Source organism: Mobula birostris, chromosome 3, assembly GCF_030028105.1.
Source record: "Mobula birostris isolate sMobBir1 chromosome 3, sMobBir1.hap1, whole genome shotgun sequence".
Lineage (NCBI taxonomy): Eukaryota > Metazoa > Chordata > Chondrichthyes > Myliobatiformes > Myliobatidae > Mobula > Mobula birostris.
The window spans coordinates 182,735,083-182,748,461 of record NC_092372.1 but is presented as its reverse complement, the minus strand read 5'-3'; the positions used below and the strand labels follow the sequence as shown (position 1 = coordinate 182,748,461).

Genomic DNA, 13,379 nt, shown 5'->3' with positions numbered 1-13,379 from the left:
GATCTATCCTGGGCCCAACATATTGAAGCAATTACACAGACAGCACACCAGCAACTTTTTCCATAGGGAGTTTGAGATGATTTGGTATGTCATGAAAGATTCTTCCAAGTTTCTAGATATACATGCAGAGCATTCTAACTGATTGCCAAATCATCTAGTATGGAGGGGCCACTGCACAGAATCAGCAAAAGCTGCAGAGTGTTGTAAACTCAGCCAGCTCCATGGGCACTAGGCTCGCCAGGTTCAAAGGCATCTTCAAAAGGCAAAATCCGTCATTGAGGATCCCCACCACCCAGGCCATGCCCTCTTTACTACCATTGGAGAGAGGTACTGGGACCTGAAGACCCACACCAACATTTTAGAAATACTTTCTTCTCATCTGCCATTAGATTTCTGAATAGATTCTGAACTTGTGAACTCCACCTCTCTATCTTGTTCTCTTTTTGCATATGTATTTCCTATATTTGATTTTATTCTACTGAACATCCACAGCCCAAAGGTAAAGAGCAAGTTTTACAAGTCCCTGCATAAAGAAATGTCTTCTCATCTCAGTTGCTTGTTGTGGACTGTCCACAGTTTGTAAGTCTCAGTTGTGATTGCTTCTCATTGTCAACTCCATTAGGTGAAGGCCAGTCTTCCTAAATCTCTCTTCATCTTTTAGTCTTCTCATCCCAGCAATCAACTTTAGAAACATGCTACACTGAAACTAAGGCCAATTTCTAGTTGTCTCTATATTGAGTGCAAAGCTACACAGTATTCCAGGGTTCTGTACAATCTCACAATGACTTTCTTAATTTGTCTCTAACCTTGCAAAATAACATCCAACATACCATTACACGTATCTGCAGGTTCGTAACGTGACTGAACCAGTGCATCAAGATTCTTTCCCACTACTTTTCCATTATTCCTGCCAAAGTGAACAATTTAATATTTTCCCACTTACCTAGTCATTGCTGATTTCTAGATTCTTTACATCTTCATCACAGCTTACTTTTCTGACTACCTCTGTATCTTTAGCAAAGTTGGCTATAGAGTGATAGCGTTACATAACAGAAACAAAGCCTTTGGCCAAAGTCGTCCATGCTAAGTAAGGTGCACTCCTGAGCTAGTTCCACTTGCCTGCTATGTGGCCCATATCCCTTTAAACCAGGGGTTCCTATCCTTTTTTAATACTATGGAGCCTTACCATTAACCAAGGGGGTCTGTGGACTCCAAGTTGGGAACCCCCTTTCTAAATCTTTCCTATTCTAGAACTTGTCAATATGAATTTTAAGTATTGTAATTGCAAAACACAAAACTCTCTCACTTCCTCTGACAACTCATTCCATGTACCTACCATATTGTGAAAAATCTTGCCTTGCAGGCCCCTTTTAAATCTTTTCCTACTCACCTGAAATGGATACCCCCTAGTTTTAGACTCCCCTACTCTTGGATAAAGACAGTGACCGCCCACCTTACCCATGTGCCTCTTAATTTTATAAATCCCTGAAGTCATTACTCATCCTCTCTCACTCCAGGGAAAGCAGTCTTAGACTATCTAATCTTTCCTCATAACTCAACCCCCCCACCCCCAGGTCCAACAATATCCTTGTGAATTTTGGATGCCATGTAATCCCATCTTTTGCACCAGTCTTCCAAATGGGACCTTGACAAAAGCCTTCCTTAAGTCCATGCAGACAGCATTTACCACCCAGCTGTCATCAATCCACTCTTCAAAAATAATCAATTTATGAGACATCATATATTACCTTCAGTTTTCTTTTCCATCATCAATCTGTTCAATTACACAGATGCCTCTTTTTCTGCCAATATTTGTGTGTTATTTTTTCATATTGCAATAGACACCATGCGCTCCTCTTCATTCCAGTCTCCTTGCTACTGCTGGTTTCCTTCTTTATAGTATTTGTTCTGTTTTAAATATTGCCATTACCAGGTTTGTTCATTTAATGAAAAGTTTTATCTGAGGAAGTGGCATCTGCAAGTGGTAAATACAAATCAAAATTAAACCGTTTTTTGAGCCTGTCCTTAAGCAATGTGTATAATGCCTCATGATTGGATTCCTGAATGATTTTCCACTTCCAGGAGTTCCAGTATTGTTCATCAGCTCATCCACTAATGAAAGATTCCTTTCAAATCAATTAAAGGATTGAAGAAAGCTTCATAAACCAGAACTTAAGATATTTTGAAACAAATAGACATGTATTGGAAGTTGGATGAACTTTGATTTTTTAAAAATTTGAGCATATGCATACAAAACAATAAAGGATAATTTTGCTCTAACATTAAAGTTCATTGGTTTTCAAAATAGCATACTTCTGCAGGGCAGACTGATGTGTTCCAGTAAACAAAACAAAACTGGAAATTCGGTGTAATTTTGATATAGTTAAATTGTTTCATACTAGCTTTTAGTCAAATGTGTTGTATACAGTAAACAATACCTCAAAGTGCAGTAGCTGTTCAAAAATTTAATGGTCTTGCAATTAATATTGAGGTGATTGAATAGGATGAGAATCGCTGTTAAGTTTTGTTTGAAGATAGGCTTCAATCAGTGCGCAAACAAGCTGCTGGAGGAACACGGCAGGCCAGGCAGCATCTACGGAAAGGAATAAACAGTCGATGTTTCTGGACGAGACCCTTCATCAGGTCCGGGAAGGAAGGGGGAAGAAGCCAGATTAAAAAGGTAAGGGGAGAGGAAGGAGTACAAGCTATAAGGTGATAGGTGAAACCAGGTGGGTGGAGGAGGGGGATGAAGTGAGAAATTGGAAGGTGATTGATGGAAAAGGTAAAGTGCTGCAGAAGAAGGAATCTGATAGGAGAGGAAAGTGGACTATAGAACGGGAAGGAGGAGGGGTACCAAGGAGGTGTTAGGCAGTGAGGAGAAGAGGAAAGAGGGGAGCCAGAATCCAGAAAGAATGAAAAAAAGAGGGAAAGGGGAGGGGATAAGAAATTACCAGACGTTAGAGAAATCGATCTTCATGCCATCAGGTTGGAGGTTACCCAGATGGAATACAAGGTGGTACTCCTCCAACCAAAGAGTGACCTCATCATTTCTATAGGAGGCCATGGAGCATCCTGTTGGAATGGGAATCAGGATTGGAATTAAAATGGGAAATCCTGCTTGTTGAGACAAAATGTTTGAGCAACATGTTAACTACTATCCTGATCACCGAATTCTTCTACTGAGATTGACCTATTACTAGATTACGTGTAGTAACTGAATGCATATTAGCTTCAAGAGGTATAGTTTGAAAAGTGAATTTAATTTTCCATTCTACAAGTTTCAACTCCATTAGGGTGTGGAGTTACCGAAAAAAAAGTCAGCTGTCATGCTCGAGGATGAAGAGGTAATCAGTGAGATTGTCTTTGTGCTTCAGTTACTGTCTCTTAATAATTATGCAGATAGAACACTGGCAAATCTTGCTATCTTTGGTTGTAGATGCTGCTTCCAGGAGAGGAGGAAAGTTGGTGGGGTGTGGGGGAGGGTGGAAAGGGAGTTTGAAATTTATCTTTACTGGAAAATAATCAAAATGAAAGTACTTCATTAAAACTGAGTGTGATAATGCTACACAAGAAGTTGCAGGACCATAAATTTGCAATCTTTAATTTACATCTTTTTAAATCACTTACACATTTAATATTTACTTTTCAAGCTTCAGATTTGGTTATTCTAAGATCAGTATGATATAATGGTGAAGAACTTCAAACACCATTTCAGTGGCTGGCTGACAACATTATTCTGTAATTCAATTTAATGGTTTTTAAGATAATACCAGAGCCCAAATTAGAACCGTGTCTAATCACTGTTCACCAACTATCAAACAATTGGAATGTACCATTTATAGTTGTAAATCATGATGGATTTTCTCCCTCATGTCTTTAAATTAAATCTATGCAGTTAACTGTATAGTAGATGACCTACAAACATGTTGTCACATTGGAACATTTGTTTCAAAAAGTTGGATATACAGATTTAATTTTCCATTCTTTCAATTTAAACTCCATCAGTGTGTGTAGGTACTGAAAAGAATGTTAGTTTTCCAGATGTGAAAACAATTATAGGTAGATGTTATGTTGGCTGTACCTTAACACCCCAAAGACAGACTGGGTGATTGGACAGAGAACAGCATGTTTGCTTTATACATTAGTCAGGAAAGCGAAACAGCACCCATCAGTTGCACCGATGTTTACATCATATATATACCAAGAGCACATTCACAAAATGTTCTCTATTGTAACAAAATTTGTATTCAGCAATGAACTGCCAAACTGAGTTTTCTTGGACTCAGGAAATCTCAACAAATGAAGCATGTATAGCCACAATTGTTTAGCCTCCAGTGTTTTTGGACACTCAGTGTAAAGACAACTTCAGAAACAGCATAGTAGTTAATGAGAAACAAGAGAAACTGCTGGAAATGCACATCTGTCCACAGCATCAGTGACCAGAAAAATAACTAATATTTAATATCAAAGATTTTAAGCTGAACCTTTTGCCTTCTGATAAATCGTCATCGCCTTGGAACAATCATCTTTTCTCCATAGCTGCTGCTTGATCTACTAAGTATTTTTATTTTATAATAAATAAGACTGGAATGATTTTTATCTGACTGTTCTCAAGTTTAATCTTCTGTTTATAAAGGCACTGACGAATGCTGGGATAGGATTCCATGAAAGCCCTCAGATACTTCACTTATTTGTCCACTAAAAATAACAACGGGAATGATTCTAAGGTGTACTGACGAATTTACATTATCCACACACAGGCTAAAGGTGCTGTCTACATGTGTGCTCTTACATCACATTGATTAGCCACGATGTTTGCCTTTGAAGGCTTTAGATGTGCAAAATCCAGAAGCTCCAAATACCAGCGTTCAGGGTTACCTCTTTGATCTGCACGTTTATTTTTTTACGCATAAACCCCAAAGCACACTCTGGCAACAACTACATCTATGTCAGCTTTCCTACCAGAAAGGTAGGAAATTGGTAAAGTAAGGAAACAGTACTTTTCTCTTTTTTTTCTGAAAATAACACCTGAAATTCAAGTGTAGTTCACATTGCTGCTTTGGGGAAAATACATGGCTTGGTATAGTGGAGTAGAGTATAAACATCTCACATGCTAGAACTTTACATTTTTTATGATAAAGCAGCAACCTATTTCAGGCAAAAGTGATTGGAAGGAAGTTCATGTGTCTGTGTGTGCACATGCATCTATACGTGTCTTTCTATCTATTCATTATATAACAGAAGCAATGGAACATTGTGTCTGTTAATGAAATGGCATTTCTATGTTAACATGTACAGCCAACATTCAAATAAATAACAGTGCGGCAGAATCAACTACTGTCAACACCTACAAAGGCAATAATAACAATATATACAAATGCATATAAATTAGATTTCAAAAATAAACTTCACAAATGTGCATATACAGTTATAGAACAGCTTTTCTTTTTGCCCATTAAGCAATAAATCAAAGCCATTTGCCAAAATAAGTTAACTTTACGGGGGGGAAAAAAACACAGAACCTTCAAGAACCCTAAATCAAAGTAATTTCTGTGACTAACATACATAAATATTAAGTATTTGGTGTATAACCTAAACTGATTAAGTAAACTGGCCATTGCTTTATCAATTAAAACTATTAATTTTACAAAAACCTAACAACAAGTTTTTCTAGGTATGTATATATATATATATATATACTTTGCATTTTGAATTTCCCAGCCCATTGATTGATGAAATGTTAGATATGTGAAATGATTGAATTAACTACATTTTTTTCTAAAATAGGCCAGTTGTAGTTTGCAATGGTAAAGGAGAGAAAGTACATAAAAACAATTTAGAAGCAGATAAAATGGCTAATTATATTTGTGAATGATTTTCAAAGTTATAAGCATAAATAAAATGATACCATACAGTACATAGTACCAATACTTAAAAAATACTTTCCTTTTAATTATATCTGATGTATAAGGCAAGACTAGATTCCCCAAATGCACCCCAACTACAAGTATAAGCCAGAGTGATCTTTAAACATGAACAGATTTCTGCATGCAGAAATTAAACATTTGATGATAAAAAAGTAAACAATGTGCTGATGCAACTTTTCCTGAATACTCAGGAATATTGAATTTCCCAACCCCCATCCCACACACTCACACTCACACACCCACACATACACACACAGATATGTATATATAAAAATGTTGCTTAAGAACATTAACAGTAATTTCATAGTAAAAGTTATTGTTCAGCTGGCAGCCATCTAAACCAAACCAAACCAAAAACATGTACAGTACAAGTCTAGGAGATCTGCAATTGTACCATGGACTTAAGTAAATTATATTGATTCTATTTCCATGCTGGATCAGCAACAACTGTAAGAAGTCTCCAATGTACAATAACTTTTACAGCAGACATAGCAGGTAATGTGCATTTTTTCCTTTTACACACACAAAACTAAAAGGGATGAGGAGCCTTATAGACAAAGTTAATGGCGAATGTACACGTCCTGGTTCCACTCGCTTACATCATTTCTTTTTTTGGATGCAACATCCCCATCCCTTTCACAATGTCTATCCTTTGATTTATGGCGACTGCGCTGTTTGTTGCGTTCATTATGGTCCTGTTCTCGCTCTTGTTCCTTTGAACGATGCCGTGATTCTCTATGCCTGTGGGCGCAGTCACCTTGGACTTCTTCTGTATGGTTGTGATCCTGGTGTGAGCTGTAATGATCACCATGACTATCCGTATAATCATCCTTTGGTTCTATATACACAGAATCCCTGCTGTCTTCCATTTCTGAGTCAAATGTTTCCTGCCTCTCGAGGCCCCGGCTCACAGTACCTCTGTGATTGTGGTGCTTGGCAGAGGAAGAAGTTCGGTGTTGGGGCTTTTTTACTGGCTCTGGTTGCTTTTCTTCCTCCTGGGAAGCAGATCTCTCAGGTCCTGAATGTAGATGCTTTTGCTCTCCCTGTCTCTGTTCACCCTGGTTAGTGCCACACCATGCAACAATCCAGTTAGTGAAAATTCCATCTTCTAACAAACACTATCTTAGTCTGATTAATGTGTAGAGTTCCATACACAACCCATCTTTCACCCAAATGTTATAGTTTTAAGTTAATGCTAGTCTTTTTTGCATTAAGATATTTTAAATAGCAACGCAATTACTGTCAAATATCTTAACACAAAAGAGCACAGATACTGAATTACATTAATATGGGAAACTAATTTTGATTAAAGAAAATTGCTAACAAAAACTACATATTATAGTCTTACAGTTATTATTCAGTGTCCACAAATACGACACCCTTTCTTCATCCATGTTAACCAGGTTACAATTGCTTTTTAAGTAAGCATGCAGCCTCTGTTTACATGTGTATGAAGTCTACTTCACATTGAAGACAAGAAACTATTTATAAGAAAACAATAGATTAATGGGTTCATCCCTTAGTCACTAAATAATTCCTCATTAGCTTCACTACTATGATTAATCACAATCACCAAAACAAAGGTTAAGTGATTTTATCATGCAAAGCTACGTAAAGATATTCTGCAACATTTTTCCCCATAGATCCTAACCAGAAACTGGAAGATAATTGCATGTTTCCATCTCTAGTGAAAAGCGATTTTCACAATTTGCTGTGTTTTTTCCATTGTCCACCGCATGCCAGAACTGAAGGTTAGGTTGGAGAGAAGCAAGAACTTGTACCTGCAGATTGGAAACAGGTGCTGGGCTTGAAGGAAGAGCTGCACTAGCCATTGTACGGCTGAGGAGAGGGTTGGGAGGATTGCTGCTTGGAGGATGGGTAGCTCTCCAGTAAGCTTCTAGATAGTCAGACAGGTGTTCACAGGCATCTTCTAGCTGATTTTCATCAAGGATTACATCAAACAGTTCCTAAGGCAACAAAAAAAACCCTTTAAAGTAACATTTACTTGAACATTCAGCTTTTAATTGCAAGTTGCATTCTCACTGGACAAATAGAATATAGGATAAATGAAATTACTTGGTATAATACAGATTATTGATATTAGTATTGGTTTATTATTGTCACATGCACCCAGATACAGTGAAAAAGCTTGATGAAATCATTACACAGTGCATTGAGAAAGAACAAGGAAAAACAATAACAATGCATAACAAGGTGTAATAGCTACCGAAAAAATGCAGTGCGGGTAGAATAGGTAGATTGTGAGGCCAATGAGAGAGGGGAGAAGAGTGAACATCTGGGGTGAATGGGGTGTTTGATTATGCCGGCTGCATTACTGATGCAGCAAGGAGTATAGACCAAGTCCTTAGAGGGGAAGCTGGTCCCCGTGTTATTTTGTGAATGTTTGTGCTGGTATCAAATTAATTCATTCCTTGCTTTATTAAAACCACATTTTAAACTGTCTTGCCCAAGAGATCCTCAAACCTTGGCCCATGAGTTCTGATTTTCTACCACACACAAGGACCTGGCATTGAATAATATAATAGGCCTACCATGAAGGCCTCACATCTCTGCAGGGATCACAATGGATGTGGTTGGGAAAGAGGTCAGAGAACCGATCACAGGAGGGATACACTGGGTGGATGTTGTTGGAGGGGGTTGGTCGGGGTTGATGATGGCAATGACTGGGTAATTGAAGGGATGGTAGATAATGGGCTGAGAAGGCAATGTGTACAGGATTGGGGAAGGCCATTTACGAATATGATGGGCAGGAAATTGAGGAGAGATTGCTGAAGACTTCAGCAGGAAGGTGGTATGGAGAATGGAACACACAAGCCAACTGGATTGAAGGCACGTTAAGTACACTAAACTGGTTGAAGAAAAGTTCCTCAGTATCTTTAACAGCCTCCCAGATAACATGGAAATAATATAAAAGTAAGTCTCAGGTTTGTAATTAAGACGGGGTTCAGTATTCAAAGTTCTCACTAACGAATTCGATGCTTGATGGAAGCTTACACAGTGAAATCAGACACTGTGAAAATGAATGTTCTATGAACTTTAATGCTCTGCATGTTTTTCCCTGTTTGATTAAGGAGACAATGATAAACCCCTGCACATGAATTCATGTTGTACAGTGATACAGGAAAAGGATTCATGTTCACCTTATTACACCTGGTGAAGTCTTATAAGCATTTTTTCTGGGTTTAAACAGACACGAAGTAGTTCCATGTATCAGTGGAACCGTATGCATCTTTATTACAGTTTGTCCTGTAATTTTATTTTATGCTTGAGTGCTGCATGAAATCCAATTCCAGTTGCAGAAATATGCAGCCACCCCAGCATTGTGTAATTAGTGTAACTCATTTTGCAATTTCTCTATGTAGAAGTGTTGGTTTTCCCCCCCAGTATTTAGGATAGTCAACAACATACAGAGAGGTCATTCTGACAACAATCCTCAAGAAAGTGAATGTTAAAGATATCAATTGGCTTTCAAGGATAAAGTGGAATAAATTGCAATAAATATCTGTATGAGGTATATGAAAAAGAAAAAGGATAAAAAGTACTCACTGGAGGGCACTGAGCTAGTTTGTCTGCTGCAACCATCTGAACATTAAGGTGTTTAGCTTGGGATTTTCCTCTTGATTTTATTAATCTTTGCAATACCTACATGTAAGATAAAATGGAAAGATTAGGAAGTCGGTACATAGAAAATAGTTAAGTAACCTTTGCAAATAATTCTCCTAACTGATACAAAGGATCTTTTGTTTCAGTATAATTGCGAGAATAAAACAATTTAAATGCAGAAGAGTGAACTGGAGAATTACTCTACCACAGTACAAGACAGAGTGTTTTTTTTTCCCTCACATGTTCCACATTACTTGGATTGAAATTAGCTGAATTTAGTTCAATACATTTTTGGGCTAAAATAAGCATTTTTGCTTGTTAAGGAAGAAAACTTGTACAATGCTGAGAGAACTTTGCAAGAGCAAAGGTGTTGGAGGTTCTTGGCAGTACACTCCTGACAACTTTGTAATCAAAGAAGAATTTGCCTGACAGAATGATGCTGGTTGTTCCTTTCTGTGGCCTTTGAGTGCATTGTAAATTTAGTGAGTTTAAAGCCTAGAGATGCTGAATATGCTGGGTAATATTCAGCAGCCAGAACATGATAGTGTCTTAAAGAAAGTGTTTGCACTTGGAGAGATGTATTTTTTTAAAGAAAATAGCTAATATATTTTGTAGCTGATAAACCTTGTGATATTATGTTCATAGTAAAAAAAAACAATAGCTACAATAACACATCCGAGTTAAAAGCAACAGCATCTGTCCACTTACCTTTGGAGATGAAATCTTCACATAGACTATAACAGGAGCCAAAGAAGTTTTACCCAGCTGTGCTGGATGGTTGATCGTATCTGCATCAAGAACTACTAATTGCAATGTTCTTGCCAGTTCAAAGATCCGTTCTATTTCACATTGGACCTCAGCTACAAAAGAAGAAACAAACACATTAAGAAATGTGGAGAATGAACATAATCAGTTTTAACATTTGGTTCATTTAGATATATTCCCTGTAACTTCTGACTTCTAATTATCACAAGACAAACTATAGCGATTATAGTTCTTTGCTAGAATGAGTGATCAAAGGGCAACTAGACCTGGGGTGGCTACAAAGGCAGGAAGCCTTGGAGATAACTGAAAAATGTGACTTTCAAAATCCACACCTTGTTGGGATGTAAATCAGTGAGGAATGATGGGAGCGAGGTCATGATGAAAATTAGGACACAGGCAGCAGTGTTTTTGATTTACTGGAATGCAAGGATAATAAAATATGGGAGATATCCGGAAGATTTAAATGGTTGCAACCACTTGATAACTGTGGCAATGGATGATGGTACAGTAACAAATGGAAAGATTAATCAAATGTCATAAGTGCAGATTTGGGCAAGATATTTCATCACGGGTCAATTCATAATATGAAAAGATAAAATAAAAGCAAAAAAAAAAAAAAAACAAGGGCTGAGCACAAGAGGTTCTAAAACACAAATCATGAGGATGTGAGTGTACAAAAGTGTGGAGGAGTCAATGATCCCAGCCATAAAATATTAAAAAGGACATCAAAACTGAAATGGGAAAAGACAGCAGGCAAGGCCCCTCTGGCCTTTCAACTGAATGCAGTATGGAACCTTGGCAGCCTTTGGCAAGGAATATCATGCAATTTAGGAAAAGTCTAAATAATTGTTAATACACTGAAAGAAAAAAGGGGTGAGTTTGCTTCTAGATCTAAACACATTCCTGTAATACACTTTAAATTTGGCAACCAATAAAATGACAACTGATCAAAAAGTCTAAGGACTGGATGTTTTTTTTCCTCTGCCCTGTCCATTAAAGTGACCATTTAAACTCAGGAACTGGTATTACATGAGGAAATCCAGACAAGTGTAACCGCCCTCAACTACCTGATCATGACAATAATTTTATGTCCTGTAAAACAGTAACTAGGAAACAGCTACAAAAATCTTCAATGGTATTAACTATATTGGTGATTTGAAAATATTAAAAGCACAACATGCTATGAGTGAAGACTTTAGCTTAATAGCCAATGTGGAAAATCAGCAGTCAATTTACTAGATGCCTATAAAACCACTGGATTGTTAAGAAAACATCTGGTTCACTCATGCCCTTCAAGGAGAAAATGTATCTGGCCAACATGCAGCCAGATCAACTAATGTGGTTTACTCTTAAATGCTCTCTGAAAAAGCTTAGCAATTCAGTCAATTAGGGATGGGAAAGAAATACTGGCCCTCTCAGCATTCATATAATGAATAAATGAACAATGCATATCAGCAGTGAGGTCAAAATGTTAAGTTTTAATTTAATTGTAAATGCTATTTCTTATAAGATTTTGTAGCATCGTGCAGAATCTTAAACTAGAATTGCATGCAGTTTGTTCCAGTCTAAATGCAGTGCAAGAGCACAGGAGATAAGAAGCACTCTAGTTTTGTCTAAGGATGCCAGCAGCTCTCCTGTCAAGGTCATGCCTGACTAACAGGCCATGCCACAAATTTCACAACATATGCCAGTGATAAAAGAACTGATTCTGATTCACTTTGCAATCATACATCTTAAGACATCATGAAGCATCTGTCAGTTATCGACTGGAGACTTTGAAATGAATAATGAGAGATTTTGGACCTTCTTCTTCACTGCACCCTAATGACAAACAAAACTGAACCAGAATATCAATCCCTTCAAATTTAAATCCATTGTTAAACTAGGCATTGGTGCTGAATTCCGTTCAGACTGCTATGGCAAGATACCCACACCATCAGGCTCTTTGCCTGCAACATCATTTCCTTCAGTTACTCTTGAGATTGTTGGGCATTTTGTCTGCAGCTGTTACAATAGAGATTTTCTTTAAAGAAACACTGGTGCTACAGTCTCGGAGTGCAATGCTAAGTGAGACTTCCCTGCTGGGACATTGTCAGCTGTATATACACGCACACACCTCCGCTCATCATCAAGGTAATCCTGCAAGCATTTAGATTCATCACAGAGTCATGCCTCAACAGTGTGCTAAGTGTCATTGCTGTGACAGTCATGTGGCATTCACCTCCCACACAGTGAGATTTTCATGTTGTAGCACAAAAAAATTCTGTTAAATCCAGATAATCAGGTGCTCACAAACTTGTGTCTGTCTGTTATACTGTGTATCTCCTAGATTAGCTCAACCTCATATAAATGGATAAAAGGAATAACCAGCACCTGAACACAATTATATTATTATATATCAGAGATTTCACTCATACATTGTGAATAAAGCCCTTCAGCCCACAATGTCCACACTGACTATGATGTAAATCGAACTAATCCCATTTGTCTGCACATGGTCTGTTTCACCATTCCCTGCCCGTAGATATCTCTGTCTAATTGCCTCTTTGATATCTGCTTCTACCATCTCCACTGATAACAGACCCAGTTCTTGTCCTTTTCGTAGCTTGGCAGCACCCTAGTGTTACTTTGGAACTCTAAAGGTTTCATACTTTGTACCACCATCAATAAGGAAAACGTCACCAAAAATAGAGGGAAGCATGAGTGGTGAGACCTTGGAGAAATTAATAATAATGGAATTCAAATTCTGCGCAGCCAGATGAGTGGTGGAAAGCCCAAACTGATTCCATTTCTCATGAACATCATTTATAACCAATTTATTACATTTCTTGTGACTTTAAAATTACAATGCGACTAATAATGGGCGATTAGAGGTGTTTTGCTCATTATAATACTTGACCTTTTCCTAAACTTTTCCACCTTTGTGGTGTTTATGAACTCCATCATAACGACACAAAGAGTACAGGAAATTCATGCAAATAATATTATATATTATGCAGTCAAATTCCTGCATTTACATGTTTGATGAGACCCTCAGTTAATGTCAACTCCACCTTTTCCCCA

General features: G+C 37.6%; 1 protein-coding gene across 5 annotated transcripts in view; it reads right to left on the bottom strand.

Moving 5' to 3' along the window:
* Nucleotides 1–3,588: 3,588 nt before the first annotated feature.
* LOC140195467 (voltage-dependent L-type calcium channel subunit beta-2-like) overlaps nucleotides 3,589–13,379 on the bottom strand; it is a 331,456-nt gene continuing 321,665 nt past the window's right edge. For all 5 annotated transcript variants that reach the window (XM_072253796.1, XM_072253799.1, XM_072253797.1 and 2 more), the window contains 4 exons: nucleotides 10,260–10,411; nucleotides 9,495–9,590; nucleotides 7,709–7,894; nucleotides 3,589–6,985 (listed from right to left, as the gene is read on the bottom strand). In XM_072253796.1, coding sequence (XP_072109897.1) covers nucleotides 6,488–6,985; nucleotides 7,709–7,894; nucleotides 9,495–9,590; nucleotides 10,260–10,411 — 932 coding nt within the window. In that variant the 3' untranslated portion in view covers nucleotides 3,589–6,487. The remainder of the gene's footprint in view (nucleotides 6,986–7,708; nucleotides 7,895–9,494; nucleotides 9,591–10,259; nucleotides 10,412–13,379) is intronic.